The sequence below is a fragment of the Thermobia domestica genome, chromosome 9 (genome assembly GCF_964235325.1).
Source record: "Thermobia domestica chromosome 9, izTheDome1.hap1.1, whole genome shotgun sequence".
NCBI classification, from domain to species: Eukaryota; Metazoa; Arthropoda; class Insecta; order Zygentoma; family Lepismatidae; genus Thermobia; species Thermobia domestica.
The window spans coordinates 56,017,299-56,032,326 of record NC_137462.1 but is presented as its reverse complement, the minus strand read 5'-3'; the positions used below and the strand labels follow the sequence as shown (position 1 = coordinate 56,032,326).

At 34.6% G+C, this 15,028-nt stretch overlaps 1 protein-coding gene across 7 annotated transcripts in view; it reads right to left on the bottom strand.

The window, feature by feature from the left end:
* The window catches only part of LOC145694669 (uncharacterized), a 508,204-nt gene that overhangs the window by 438,954 nt on the left and 54,222 nt on the right, over window positions 1-15,028 (bottom strand). For 4 of the 7 annotated variants that reach the window (XM_081771146.1, XM_081771145.1, XM_081771143.1 and 1 more), the window contains exon 7: window positions 6,993-7,265. The exons of 2 other annotated variants lie outside the window; for them this stretch is intronic. In XM_081771146.1, coding sequence (XP_081627272.1) covers window positions 6,993-7,265 — 273 coding nt within the window. Of the gene's footprint in view, window positions 1-1,223; window positions 7,266-15,028 lie in introns of those variants that run through there. One more of the 7 variants, XM_081771153.1, reaches the window with a different exon arrangement.

The window sequence follows — 15,028 nt, the reverse complement described above, 5'->3', positions numbered from 1 at the left end:
TATATATATATATATATATATATATATATATACAGTGAAACCTCTCTAAAGCGGATAGCCGTGGGGAATCAAAAATTGTCCGCTATAGAGAGGTGTCCGTCTTAGAGAGGTTTCGATATTTTCTTACGTAAATTAGTAAATAAGGTGATATGTAATTACAAACTATTGAAGGTAATTTATCAAACCGTTCTATGACTGTGGGCATGTCGATATCTGCGGATTCTCCACAAATCGCTTTGAAAGAAATTTTGTCTAATCCGAAACTTCTCTAACCACTCGTTCGAGACCTTGAAATCTGAAACATTCATTTCTGTTGCTACCTCTAAATTCTTAGCTTTTAGCATCGACTCTAACACAGGATTTTTTTTCATTCCACACTCTATAAAAACATTCACTTGCACACCAACTTTGTTCAAAGCAATGAGACACAATTTTCATTGTCATTTTCACACCACAACTTTATTAACTTGTCTAGGTTTTATATGATCTCTTGAGTTTTACCGATACAAAAATTTTCAGCTATCCTTCGCACACCTCAGTATTCTTCGAAAATTCAATCAATTCGATTTTAACATTAGCGCTTCTCGTGGCATTTCGAAAGCTCACAACAACTTACACCTTATTGCTTTCGTCTACAAATAGAGGCACTAAGACAATATGCGAATACGTGAACAAAAATTACCAAACATGTCTTCTGCTTGATTCCAGCAAAACAGTAAAATGACGTGTCATCCCAAATGGCAGGCAACTGTCAATCACTTGATTCTAAAACAGGTTGGGTGGGAGTGGAATGCAAGCAAAGGATATGAAGGTGTTGTTAAACAAAGACGCTTCATCTGAGTTTCTGAACAGCCAGTTTACAAGGAAAAATGTTATTACAATGTTTCCTTGGTGATATATGTATGCATTTCTGAAAATGTATTTTTTCTGTATTTTTCAACTTGTTTCTAGAGAAAGTGTCCGTAATATGGAGGTAAATAATACCTATAAGAGACAGAAAAGACTGTCCGTGTCCGTACTAGAGAGTGTCCGCTTTAGAGAGGTTTATCAACATGGTTTTTCCTATTACAGTGTTTGGGGATTACAAAATATGTCCGTTATGAGGTGTCCGCTTTATAGAGGTGTCCGTTAGTAGACGTTTCACTGTATATATATATATATATATATATATATATATATATATATATAAATCCTTCGAACAAATAGTCCATATAGGCCTCATATACGACTATCCTTACGAATTTTCCAAAAGCTGCGCAAATTGCATGTCTTAATTTAAGATTTTACAAACTAAATTTCGGGAATGAACTGGTAACGCAACTTTCTCAAATAGAAATTATCATTACTTAGTTAATGTGAGTGGCGAATTCTAGCCTAGATCGGTAGTAAGTTAGTTAGTTTCTCTCAGAAAAAGTAAGTTAGTTTCTCTCTAATAATTTCTATGCAATTAGGTTTTGAATATTCGAGTCAACTGTGGTGTATACACAGTAATTAATGTCACAATCTGGTATCACTGAGGTGGCACTTACTTAATTTCTGCTAGTGATGTGTGCAGAGGGATTATTATTTCGAGAAGATTAGGTAACGATATGAGAAATAGTTAAGATGCTAAATATTTCAGTCGAACATATTTTTAATATTCGTCACGCATATTTAGATATGAGGAAGCTGTCGGCAAGATGGATTCCGTAATTGCTCACTGTTGATCAAAAGCTGAATCACATGAAAATTTTCATACAGTATTTGGACATGTGCAAGCACAACCCAAATGAAGTTTTCCCTTATGTGACTGTTGATGAAACATGGATATACTAATAATAGCTAGACAACAAAGAACAGTAAACGTAGTGCATCTCAGCAGAAGAATATACTTAAAAAATAAAAATCAAAAATCAAAATGCGAAAACTGTTCCATCGGCTAGGACTTCTTTTACTTATTTCCATGGCATCGTTTTCATTGGCAATCTGGAGAAAGGCTGAATATTATAGGTCAGCACTATGCGTCCTTATTTGATTGTTTCCACAAACAACTCATAAAAAGGCGGCCCCATTTAACGAAGAAAAAAATTTCCTTCATCAGGACAATGTTCCGTCTCATACTGCTCCAACTACCAGAACAAAACTGTCCAATTACACTATAAACTGCTACCTCACTCACTATGCTTTCTAGATTTCGCACTATCTGTCCTTTTACTCTTCAGGATCTGAAGACCTGAGTGGTAGATGATGATTTGCGTCTGATGATATTATGCTAGACACAAACATCTATTTTGCAGCATTTGAGAAGTCCTTTCTTTTCTTTTCTTTTTTTTTTTCGGAAGGCATAAAAATTTTGTCAAGACTCTGGACCGATTTAAAAGGAGACGCTGTAGAAAAATAAACTGATTTAAGTACGAAACAAACGTTTTATTTCAAAGTCCGTACTTACCAGAAGTCCTCGTAAGTATTTCGTTTGAATGAGGCAATGCGAATAGTCAGATACATTTGTGAAAAGAAACAAAACACAAGAATAATGCAACAAGGGTATAATTTATTCATTTAACCGATCTTGAGAAATCACTTTGCACAAGATTCTCTTGTACTCTCTTTTTCGTAAGTTTCTAATCCGGAACACAAGAATGGAAAGCATAACAGTTTCAAATAATACCACAAAACTTGTTACCTTCCCCTTCCCTGACTTTCAATAAATCTTACACTTGGCGCTACCCGTTTTTATCAGACACTGAATTAATAGTGGCAGTGCTCGAAATGCGCCGGTATGCCATATGGCTACTTTTTAGTTAAATTAATTTTTATACCGGCGCTTTTAAAAGCAAAAATTCTATACCGGTATAATGATTTTGTTGACATAAGTTTAAAATTCCAAGTATTTTACACGTTCTCATAACGTACGGAACAGGACGAAAAAGCATTTGTAAACAATATTCTATTTACTTTAATTGTTTTATTATTAAATTATTATGCAAATTTGAGATTTTTCACTTGTGTCCTTCCTGAGATACTTGATGGTGAAAATACTCGATTTTCGAAAATTCGCAATGTTTAAAAATTTCCAAAAAATCAAGCATACGGCTCTCAGGTCTGAAACTTGTTTGGGACGTTGTCTATTAACTAGTCTCTATGTAGACAAAAAATTGAAGGTGAGTTATTTATTTCGTTCCAAATTGTACATTCCAAAATGGTCATTTCTAGGTTTCCAACCTTGATGTTCAGAGCGTTTCTTATCTACGTCCTAAGTACGTCTCAATGTGCACAGAGCATAGTATGTTGTCCATTGTTGTGCATTCCATTATCTTTCATATGGTTTTGGTTTGAACTCGTTATCTTTAAAACTTAACAAGTTACAGCGTTTAACGCAATCCTCTGAAAAGTGCAAAATACGCGCACGTGCCTATACAAAATGGCCGCTACAAACAAACCTGCGCGGCTAAAAAATAAATGAATATCCGTTTTCAAATCCCTGAATGTGGTACAATCTTAGGTAAATAATAATAAAAATAATAATAATAATAATAATAATAATAATAATAATAATAATAATAATAATAATAAATAAATAAATAAATAAATAAATAAATAAATAAATTTGTCAGAAACGATTGACCTGGAAATCGGTTGATTTCATTTGGATTCTCCCCTATGGCTACAAACTCGTTCGCAAAGTGGTTTTAGCTTTCAGAAATTCTATGGGTGTTAAAAACGTCACTATAAGCCGAGGATATATGAATGAGTTATAGCGGTAAAGTAGACTCAAGTAAATTTCTTTAACAAAAAGAGACTGAAAACATAGGAAAGACGATTGTTTTAAGACTGCTTTTGTTTTCACGAAATATTCATTAAATTAACATAAAATAAACATAAAATTAACCTAACATAAAAATTTCCAGAATATATAGAAAATTTCGAGACTGTTCCAAAATTTACGAATTCCCTGACTTTTTCCGGTTCTTTGGCTTTTCCAGACTAGTAAACACCCTGCCAGTACGTGCATAATTAACAAATCATTTCCCAACCAAAAACTACTACTCGACAATAAAAAGATCGAATAAACGATATTATTACTAGTGAATCTGCCTGACAAACACTGGATAATTTCAAATCACTGTATGCAGATACTATGAATTCAGGAACACTTTAAACAATTTTGGTATCAAATTTACGATTCTGGATCTATGAATCTCTCAATATGAAATTTTCCCGAAGTTTCCCGAAAAAAAAACAACTTAAAATCAACATACGTAACGAATTTCTGATATTATTAAACCATACTGAACAAGGATGCACAAGGATGTCCGAGAGAACGTTTAAATAACTGGGTACCTCTAGGTATTTCTCCTTGTTATCAGTGCTATGACCGGCATGCTATTCAGGAAAATTTCATCTATTTTGACATTAAAGACGAGGGGATGTAATAAGCAGAGTTTAATACGCACATTTTTCATCTTCTTGCCGATCGCATAATTTTCTTCCCTTTTGACTAGTGAAAATAATAATATTAATGCTTTGCACTCAAGTGACGTACTATGTACTTCTTTGGACCACTAAAGACGACGACACGAGAGCCACAACAGGTCTTATCCGAACATACTAATTACATTCTGTACTCTAACTGAAAATTATAGTTACCAACAATCTAATTAAGTACCTCAATCACACAAGTACTAATTAAACAAAATATACATTTCACTTCAGCCAGCTGGCATAGTCGAGAGGTCTAAAGTATTAGGTTGTCACTCGTTCCGTGTAATATCGTTGTAATATATATATATGATCTAATGTACTACTTTCCAAAGCTGTGTTACATTTTTATAAACAAATTACAACTTCTTTTGTCTCTAATCCATAATCTTGAGCAGAAAGCAATACAGAAAGGCATTATCCTTCAACACTGGTACTATACCACTTCGAACAGCAAGAATCATTATTTAAGAAAATAATTTGCCACTACATTATTTATCAATACTAATGAAATAACAAAAATAAAATAATGCATATTTTGCGTTGTATGACAATCGTATGGGCTCTACATTCATTGCTGTCCGTATAAAGAACATACTTTATAAAACCATTGCGAGAATGTAACGTTTGCTTTCTCTTTAATAATTAATGAATTAACTTTATGACACTTAAGGATCACTGCAAGAAACAAGTAAGTTCTGCAATTAATTAATATTTCTGAAATTTTCCACAGAGTGGATCTGCCAAAATTACCATTAGCAAACGTGAGAAATATCATCTTTCATTAATTATGTTTCAATGCTAACATGATTACAATAGTGTTCGCAAATTCCACTTCTGAGCAAATCTCTTTCCACATAAACCACACACAAGTTTACGAACTCCTTTGTGCAGTTTTAGGTGTTGTTAAATTGTAGTCACGAGCAAACTTTCGACCACAGATCTCACATACAAACGGCTGTTCACCTGTGTGGGTTGTCATATGAAGTTTAAGAGTATTAATACTAGACAGCTTTGCACCACAAACTTCACATTCTTTGCATTCTTTTGATTTAGTGTGGTTCTTCATATGTGTTGATAAAAATCGTTTTCTTACCTCTTTCCCACAAACTTTGCAACAAAGGAAACTTCGGTTATGATTGCGTATATGATCACATAATTTTCTTCTTGAAACGAAATTTCTGTTACATTCAGAACAACTATACTTTGCAACCCCTACATGTTCTTCCATATGGTGTTTCAAACGGTTCCTTAATATCTTTATATTACACACTTCACATTTCACACTATACAGTAAAACCTGTCAACTTGGCCACCTCTCTAAGTTGGCCACCTGCTTATCTTGGCCTAGTTCGTCTTGAACATGCATTTTCCCATAAGACATTCATTACTCATTACTCTGTAAGTTGGCCACCTGTCTATCTTGGAAGTTGGCCACAATGAAGCATTGTTTACCCTATGATGATAATGATAAATTTACCTGCGTATCTTGGCCACGCGAATACGTTTTGTTATTTTTCTTAACTCTTTCGTATTCCCGTATGAGAGCCAAATGTTCTGTATTTGTTACTGGAGACAGAGAAGCATAGATTCCCACTATTTGTTCTTGGAGGTCAATGGCCAGAATATTATCCTGACAAAGGGGTGGTGAAGGAAGTGGGGAATAAGAAAACGCACGTACAGGAATTCAGGAAATGGTAGTACATATTTGTTTACCCTGTCTGTTTTGGTAAAACCATTAGCTATATCGGCTCCTTTCATCAGTGGGGAGCTTCAGTAATTCCGGAAAATTCTCAAGGTTAAAGCTAACCATCTCAATTGTGATTTATTGGCACCTGACGGCTTGTTGAAAGGTAGCGGAGGTTTTCAAATATGAATTCCGCTAAGATTTTCTCAAAACATCTTTTGCTCCAAGGGAAACACTTGTAGCCCATTAACAAGAGGTAGTTACTACAAAATTAGAATGTGCATATGTGCAAAAAGGAATAAAAGACATACGTCTAGTATGAAACGCCATGAATAAATTTGTTATTAGTAACTGCTTTGCTACTTCTACAGAAAATATTTGTCACTGCCGAAAAAAATCATATAAACTGCATATAAATTATTGAATTTATAATTTTGCTTTTCTTGTTTTCAATCTCAATAACTCAATGTGCTACAATATCAATTTCAATAAACTGCGTACATATGTTTCAATTTTATGGTTGTGTGATTGTATTTTCCGTTCGAATATTTCAGTGTACCAGACTAGTTTTCAGGAAGAAAAAGGCACATATATTAAACATACTGTAGTATTTTTTCTAGTACTGTGTATTGTTATGATTACTCCATATATTTATTTAATAGTAGCTGTCGTGGTATTGCTTATTAAAATTTTACAATCAAGTAATACTAGAAATCCTATTCTAAAATTACACCAATCACTTATTTTCTGTAAGTTGGCCACCTGTCTAAGTTGGCCACTTTTCAATGGAACCGACGGTGGCCAACATAGACAGGTTTCACAGTATTTGTCTTTTCTGTGAACATACCGAATATGATTTTCTAGTGCATTCTTTGATAAAAATGATTTGTCACAAATTTTGCAAACAAAGTCTCTGGTACGTGTATCTGAATGTACAATCAAATGTCGGTTCAAAAGATAACTTTCAGAGAAACTCCTAGGACATTGTGGGCATTTAAATCCCTCCATATTATGCTTCTTAATCATATGACTCCTCCAATATCTGGGTTTTTTAAACTTCTCTCCACAGACAGTACAACCTTCTCTCCAGTACCGTATTTCTGGAATTTCGTCTTCAATTCTGAAAGATAATATACACTTAATAATAAATGAGATTTCAGTTTATAAAATTCAATATTGTACTATCCCGCACATGCCTCTGTTTACAAACAACCAATACATGTTCGCATTTATAAACATCGACCATGTGCGTCCCACTACGAATTTCTATAGTGACACATGACACGAAGACCACCGACACCATTGGTCATGTGACAATCAGACATTTTGAAACATTTACTTTATAAAATATGAATTATAGGCCTATCTTTGTTAAGTTTTTTAAATTAATTTTCGGAAAAGAACGGTCTTACAAGTACTCGGGTAATTTCCGTAATTGAATGCATAAAGTATCGAAAGTGAACTTTAACAATAAGACCATTTATTTTACGTTGAAAAATATTTAAGATATTTTGATGAATGTCGTCTTTGTTTTCAATTAATATAGCTATTTGGTATTCATATTTGGCGAACGTCACTGAGGCTCCTGGGATGACTCGATCTACATTTGTTTGTTTGTCTGCCTTTACCACACAGTGTTCAACTTTCGGTCTTTTAAATTTTCAGGATACAAATCAGAGACACTCTAAATTTTCTGTTTAGATTTTGGCAGCATACCAACGTAAAATTACAAAATGGCGCGCTTTTTTTCAAAATAGCTGACATCCACTGGCGAAAATTCCGGGGGGATGATTGGAACATATCCCCTCCAATCTTGGAACTGTCCCCCTCAATAATACGATTTGATTTTTTATATATATATATATAAGGAAGAAATGTGATTATTTATGTCCAACTGCCACAAAGGAAAGTGAGATGAAATTGATACCTCCCAGAATAAGCCTCAAATCTGACCGTCTCCTAATGTTGAAGACAACTCTGCTCCCCTACCCATGTTGTCCTGGAGTCCCACACAGGGGACATAAAATATGACGATATTATTATTGCTTTACAACTTTAAAATCAGACCGGCAACATTGAAAACTGTTTATAGGGAATGATCATATTTGGATCATCCCTTGTAAACAGTTTTCAGTGTTGCCAGTCGGATTTTAAAGTTGTAAAGCAATAATAATGTCGTCATATTTTATGTTCCCTGTGGAGGACAGACATGGCTAATCCTCCTCAGCATTGTTTTCCGCCTTCATAAACATTTTGTACATCGCATATATATATATACAGGGGCGGATCCAGGATATGATCAAGAGAGGGGCTAAACCATATTTTGCCGTTTTATCCAGTGTAAAGCACGATTGAAGTAGTGATGGGCAGTGGGAATATTCCCGATGGGAAGGAATTTAAAAATGGGAATATTCCCGGGTTTTTTCCCTGGCCTATAAATTCCCGGGAAGGAATTTATTTCCATTTCTTTACTTTATCTTCCAAATTATAAGAACTATATGACTAATTACTTTATTTTAATATATTATGACTTACTTCTAGGATTTAAAGAATTTGGAGGTTAAAATATTTAAGATTTTTTGACAGTACATTATATAACTAATAATATGATTTTTTAAGTTCCATTTCCATTTGCACAAAAAGTAGAGTAATTGTTTAGTGTTGGGGACCAAAACTAGCAAAAAGTACGATGATTTACGGATTAAATGAGTCGATAGTGGTGTTCAAGTAGTCAAGAAAGTATCGAACACATTTTTTTAGGGTGGTAAGGGATTTGTACAAACCGTAAAGTTAAGTCGAAATCATTTATTTGAGAAAAGAATGTGAATTGTTGGTAACGAAGATAGAGAACAACGTGTCCTGCGGGGCTCTAACCCGCCTTCCCTCACTGACGCTCGCTCGGCAATGCTGCCTAAATTTAATGTTGGTAACGTAATTTAACGTATGAAACCATAAAACAACCGCATCGGAATAGAATATCGCAAAAAAAAAGTAGGTGGAAAAGCTGGCCCCCAATGCTAAAGAACAGCCAAAATTAGCAAAGTAATAATTTACAAATGATGAAAAGGTACCATTTTGTAAAGTAATTTAGAATTATGTAGAAATACAGATGAAGTACTATTAATAAACCGTGAACCAAAATTAGTAATAGACGTCAGTCTGTCTCCTCTCTCTGACTCGAATTTCTGAAGAGGTACTGGAACTTCTTTTACATGTGAATGAACGTATGGAATTTCGAAAAATAGGAAGAATGAAAGCTCGTATATGCAATGTTACGTGCTAAAATATAAAGATAAGTAAGCATCTTGCAAATTTTGTGAACATAAATATGTATGCGCAAATGTTGATAAATTGGTGAAACATGTATCTTCTAGCATTTACCCAATCTAAATAGTTTATAACATTTATAAATTTAATGTGTATGTAATATCAGCAATAGAGTCAAGTTGAGCAAACCCACTTACATATAAATTTAAACTGTTACTATATGATTTTTTCACACATATTTAAATGATAGAACATATTGTAAATAAATATACATGTATGCGCACTTTCTAAATATAATAAAGTGTTAACAAAGTAACATGGTACCGTTTAGAATATACATTTTAAAGAATCCTCTGCTGACAACAGTAATAATATGCTGTGAAATAAAAATTAATTCAACTTTGAAATCATAATATAGTAATAGAATGCAATTTTCATTCAGATTGAACATAAATTCCCGGATAAATTCCCATTTTGGGAATCTTCCCAGGGAATATTCCCGAAAAATATCTTCCCGGGAATTTACCCATCACTAGATTGAAGCCCATTTTTTCCAGTGTATACCTGAGCGTCAAGGAGGGGGCTATAGCCCCCCCAATGTTGAAGATAGATTTGCGCCGCCGCTGATATCCACGCTACAAAGCGCAATTTAAGGTCTTTCAAGTTGAAATTTTCAAAGTAGAAGCAGTAGATACCAAATTAGCTGTATATATTTTGGCGGCATAAAATTTCAAAATGGCGGCCATTTTTCTAAATAGCGGGTATCCATGCTACAAGGTGCAATTTTCGGACTTTTTAAGTTGATATTTTGAAGGTAGAAGCACACGACATTCTAAATTTGCTGTATAGATTTTTTCGGCAATCCAATATAAAATTTCAAAGTGGCGGCAATTTTTTCAAAACAGCAGTGAATAGAGAATTGTTGCAAGTTGTGACAATGACACTCATGAAATGTAAATCATATTTTAACATTTTTACCCCAAAGAGATTGAAATATTTCGAAAAAAAACAATTAAACCCGAAAAAACCCACATGGGCTCAGGTGGGTTGGGTTTTTTCAAACCCTGAGGCCTTCATTCCCGCATGGCATGTAGTGAAGCTCTAGGCCTTCATTCCCGCTTGGCATGTAGTGGAGCTCTAGGCCTTCATTCCCGCTTGGCATGTAGTGGAGCTCTAGGCCTTCATTCCCGCTTGGCATGTAGTGGAGCTCTAGGCCTTTATTCCCGCTTGGCATGTAGTGGAGCTCTAGGCCTTCATTCCCGCTTGGCTTGCAGTGGAGCCTTGTCGGGACCCTTACCTCTCTCCCTGCTTTCAGTAGAGCATTGAGGGATTCCATATCACAGAACCATCCAGCTTTCAGTAGAGCTTCGTTGTAGTCCTTGCCCACTTAGCTTGCAGTGGAGCTTATAGAATTGAGTGGCCTACCTCTCCTCACTTAGCTTGCTTCGTGAGAAATAATTTCCAAGATCGTCAGATCTAGGGGACGCCTATTTCCACCCAAACATGAGAGAATTTGTACTTATTTTGTATTATACTGCTTTAGAACGCAATTTTGTGATAAGATTTGGCAGTGAGAGAAAACAACTCCCGAGTATAATTGTTCTACCTTAGCTCTACTTAAGTGAATTTTACAGTATTTTCCCTCCAGTTCCCCGCAGACTATTATGCCGTCTCATCGGTAGCGAAATATTGGATATTGTTTACAATATTTTAAACAGTTTATGAGATTTTTATTTAAACTTTGTTCAAATAAACACGACTCATAATACTAGTAAGATAACTAAGAAATTCTTTAAATATAATTATATTACGTAAACAGTATGTTACGATAAACAATGAATAATTGTAAAAGAATATGGTAATAAAGAAGATGGTTATAAAACTTCTTTTGTTTAAAAAACAAAACAATATTAACGAACTGCAATGTAAGTTCTAAATGGTAGAAAATAAAAGCGCTAAAAAGCATATAATAATAATAAGAGGCAAACTAATTCATTACCATGATCTTTAAAAAAGTATTAAGTCTGTGCCAAGCCAAACAAATATAAAATTACTTTGGATGAAGATTTTATGAGGCACCGATTTATTTGGCTTGGCATAGATTTCCGAATTTTTATATATAACGGCACTGAATTATTTGAAGCTTGTAAACGCTTATTACCTGCTTTCTAGCACTAATTATTTCGTATTTTTCAGCATTTTTGTTCTAGTACGTTAATTTTTTTTAGGTTTGTGTTTTCTGCTTTTTAGTGCATTCTTGAAGTCGGTTATTTTTCTTTTAAGTTTATTTAATTTTTCATTTTTTTTTTTCGTTACCGCAGTAGTTTGATACCTAAATTGACTCAATCTCATCTCTACTAACGGTTTATCAGTAACATATATATATCGAAGATAAGAATTTACGCCATTTTGGGCGAGATGAGAATTCTCATCTTTCCTAACCCTATTTCGCGTAAAACAGTGACGCAGAAATTATTGTACTCGATTAATTGCATTTCTGGCGGCGCCAGTGTGCCCAGATCGCCTTACACACGTTAAAATATAGTCTTCCATAGCATTCTGTTCTAAGACTTTTATAGTAAGTGAATTGACTAATTAAACTGATGGACATGGTGTTTGTGGGATAGAATCTACAAGAAACGGCTCTGTTGATGTATGGTAAATACTTCGTACACGTAAGTGTTTTAGGAGAAACTACTATTAAAATGCTATTAATAAGTGAAAGACCTACAAAATACTAATGAAATACTGCCGTATCAGACTCCGCAAATTTTGTGCTGCGTCGACACAAATTGCTAGTGAATAATGCACCTGAAAATAATTGTTGATTTCATTTAGGATTTACTCTTTGTGTTTTCTCTTTTTTCCGATCGCGATACGGGAAAAGCCTGTCGTGTATTCGCATTATTGCTACAACTTGTACTGGTGTCTTAATGTTATGTGATGGTCTTCTGTGTTTTTGCAGATGGACACCCCGAAATTATGTAGAGCTGAATTCGAGATTACTGTTTGGAACATGTGTCAGAGTTTTCACTTTTAATGCTCTCTCCTCACAAGTTAATTTTTTACGTAATTTGACAATACCATGGTCGATTTCTCTGTTATTATCAAAATGTCAGAAGCATAAAGAATATGTTAATGGACTATAAAATTCACAAAACTGAATTAGTGTTTATAACTGCCTGGTTGTCACTGGAGGCAAGTGGTTGAACTATTTTGTACATGATAATGAACTTCCATTTTCACCTCATTTTAACATATATAGGAAAGATGGTGAATCCACTCGGTGTGGTGTTGTTACGGTTGTGTAAACAATCAATGGACCTGCAAAGTAAGTTACGACCTAAGAACAAATTGTGTACATGTTACTAAAGGTAAGAGAGAGTTCCTTGGTTGATACTATAGGCCATACAAAATCTCACCCTTAAATATCTTGGAAAGTCGTAGGGATTCTGTATTAAAAGCCCTTTCTTCAAGCAATGTGGTCTTAATGGGTGATTTTAATTTGTCCACTGATTGGATATCACCTGATATGGGGGTTCGTAAGTGTGGAAATTATAACTGGTTTTTAGATACATTTATTCATGGTCTGTGCTTACGTCAATATATGTTCAACAGGCACGTTTACAGTAACCTGGATTATGTTGTCTGCTCACTAAATAAGAGAACTCCACGCATCATTTTTTTTTTCCTGATCATGATTTATTAGATACAACATTTTGTCTTAACGTACGAACTTCTATTAGAAAATATAGTCCTGCGAAACATGTTAATAGACTGACATGTGAGGAAGAGGGCTCCATGGGATGACATCTGTCGTGCCTTAGATCCTTTTCGATGGTGTTTGTTGGAAATAGTACTATCGATGATACTACAGCGCATCTAATTCATGCCATTGTAGCTGCTGTCGAAGACCTTGTTCCCCAAAAACCACAAAAGTTATCTAAGTTCCCTTTTTGGTCTGATGCTGAGATTCGGTCTAGTCTTAAAAACAAGAAGCTCGCGTTGTCAATCAGGAAACAACATCCAAACCAGTTTACTTATAATAATTTCTCGCAAAGTCGTCGATATGCCAAGTTCCTACTTAGAAAAAAAATACAATAATTATGTTTCCGACATTGCAATTTCGTTTTGTTCGAAATCTAACAGCTTTTAGTCTCTCAAAAACTCAAGGAGAAATGAAACTAGTATACTCAAGAATGTCAACTATGCTGGCAGCACTGTTACTGAAGAACACAGAGATGAATAATTCATTGATTTCTACACAAATTTCTCCACCCAGACAGTACCTAATCCTCTTGCTGATCCTGACGCTATTTGTTCGCATTCTCTATCCTCGATTTCAAATACACCCGCTAAAGTGAAGTCACTCTTGTCAGCTCTACCTACCCATCGTGCTCTTGAACCTGACAATATTTATACAATCTTCCTTCGCAATACAACCGCGTCAGTTGCTTACCCTTTGGCTTTTCTATTTAACAGTTGTTTTACAGAAGACATTTCCCCCTAACTTTGGAAACAGGCTAACATTATTACAATTTATAAATCTGGCACTAAAACTGAAATATGTTCTTATAGACCCATTTCTCTTTCTCCACTGTCAATTTTTTGCGAGAAAATCATAAAGGACAGATTTTACAAGTCCACAGCCTCTTATTTGAAAATCGCACAGCATGACTTCCTGCAACAGAAATCATGCCTTACTAACCTATCACAATTTCTTATTCATGTTACAGATTGTGTTTCACGAACTTCTCAACTGGATGTAAATATACTTAGATTTCTCAAAAGCTTTAGATAAAATTGAAATCCATCTGTTTCTACACAAGCTCTCCAATAGATTTAATCTTTATTACAAATTCCCGTCTTTACTAAAAGATTATCTTACTGATCCTATGCAACGTGTTGTTCTGCCACATACATCATCCAAATTTGTCCCAGTTCTTCCTGGGGGGGTTTTCAAGATAATATACCAGGATCATTGCTATATCTTCTTTACAGGGATAATCTCCCTTCCTTCCTTTCTTTACCATCTACGAACATTGTTCTCTTTGCTGATGATTGTAAAACTTTCCATAAAATCTCCACCATAGACGATGCCCTACGACGTCAACAAATTCTCACTAAACTTACTGACTGATGTGAACTTGGAATGTAAAACTGAACCCTCAAAAATATTATATCTTTGAAGAAAAATAAAATGTATCACACATTATATTAATAATTGTCCTATTGAAAGAGTCGTGAAACATAAAGACCTCGGAACAGTATTCGATAAGAAACATTCGCTAATCATATCACTGTTACGGTGAAGAGTGCTATAAGAATATTGGGTATTCTTTCACATTTACTGAAATCTGCGATCTCAAATCACTCAGTATTTTCTGCAAAATTTTCGTATCTCCTAAAATTAAATATGCTCACCGATAAGGAATATGCCTGTAGTTTAAAAGTTATCCTGTTTTGATTCTGTTCTTATCTTTTTTTTTTTTTTTTCGCCATTCTTCAACAAGAGTTCCTTCAGTACGTAGCCTCAATTAAACAAAGCTCCTAACCAAACTTAATATACAGACTCCATTTACTCGACAGATGGTGGCCGACTTCCTGCTTCTCCAT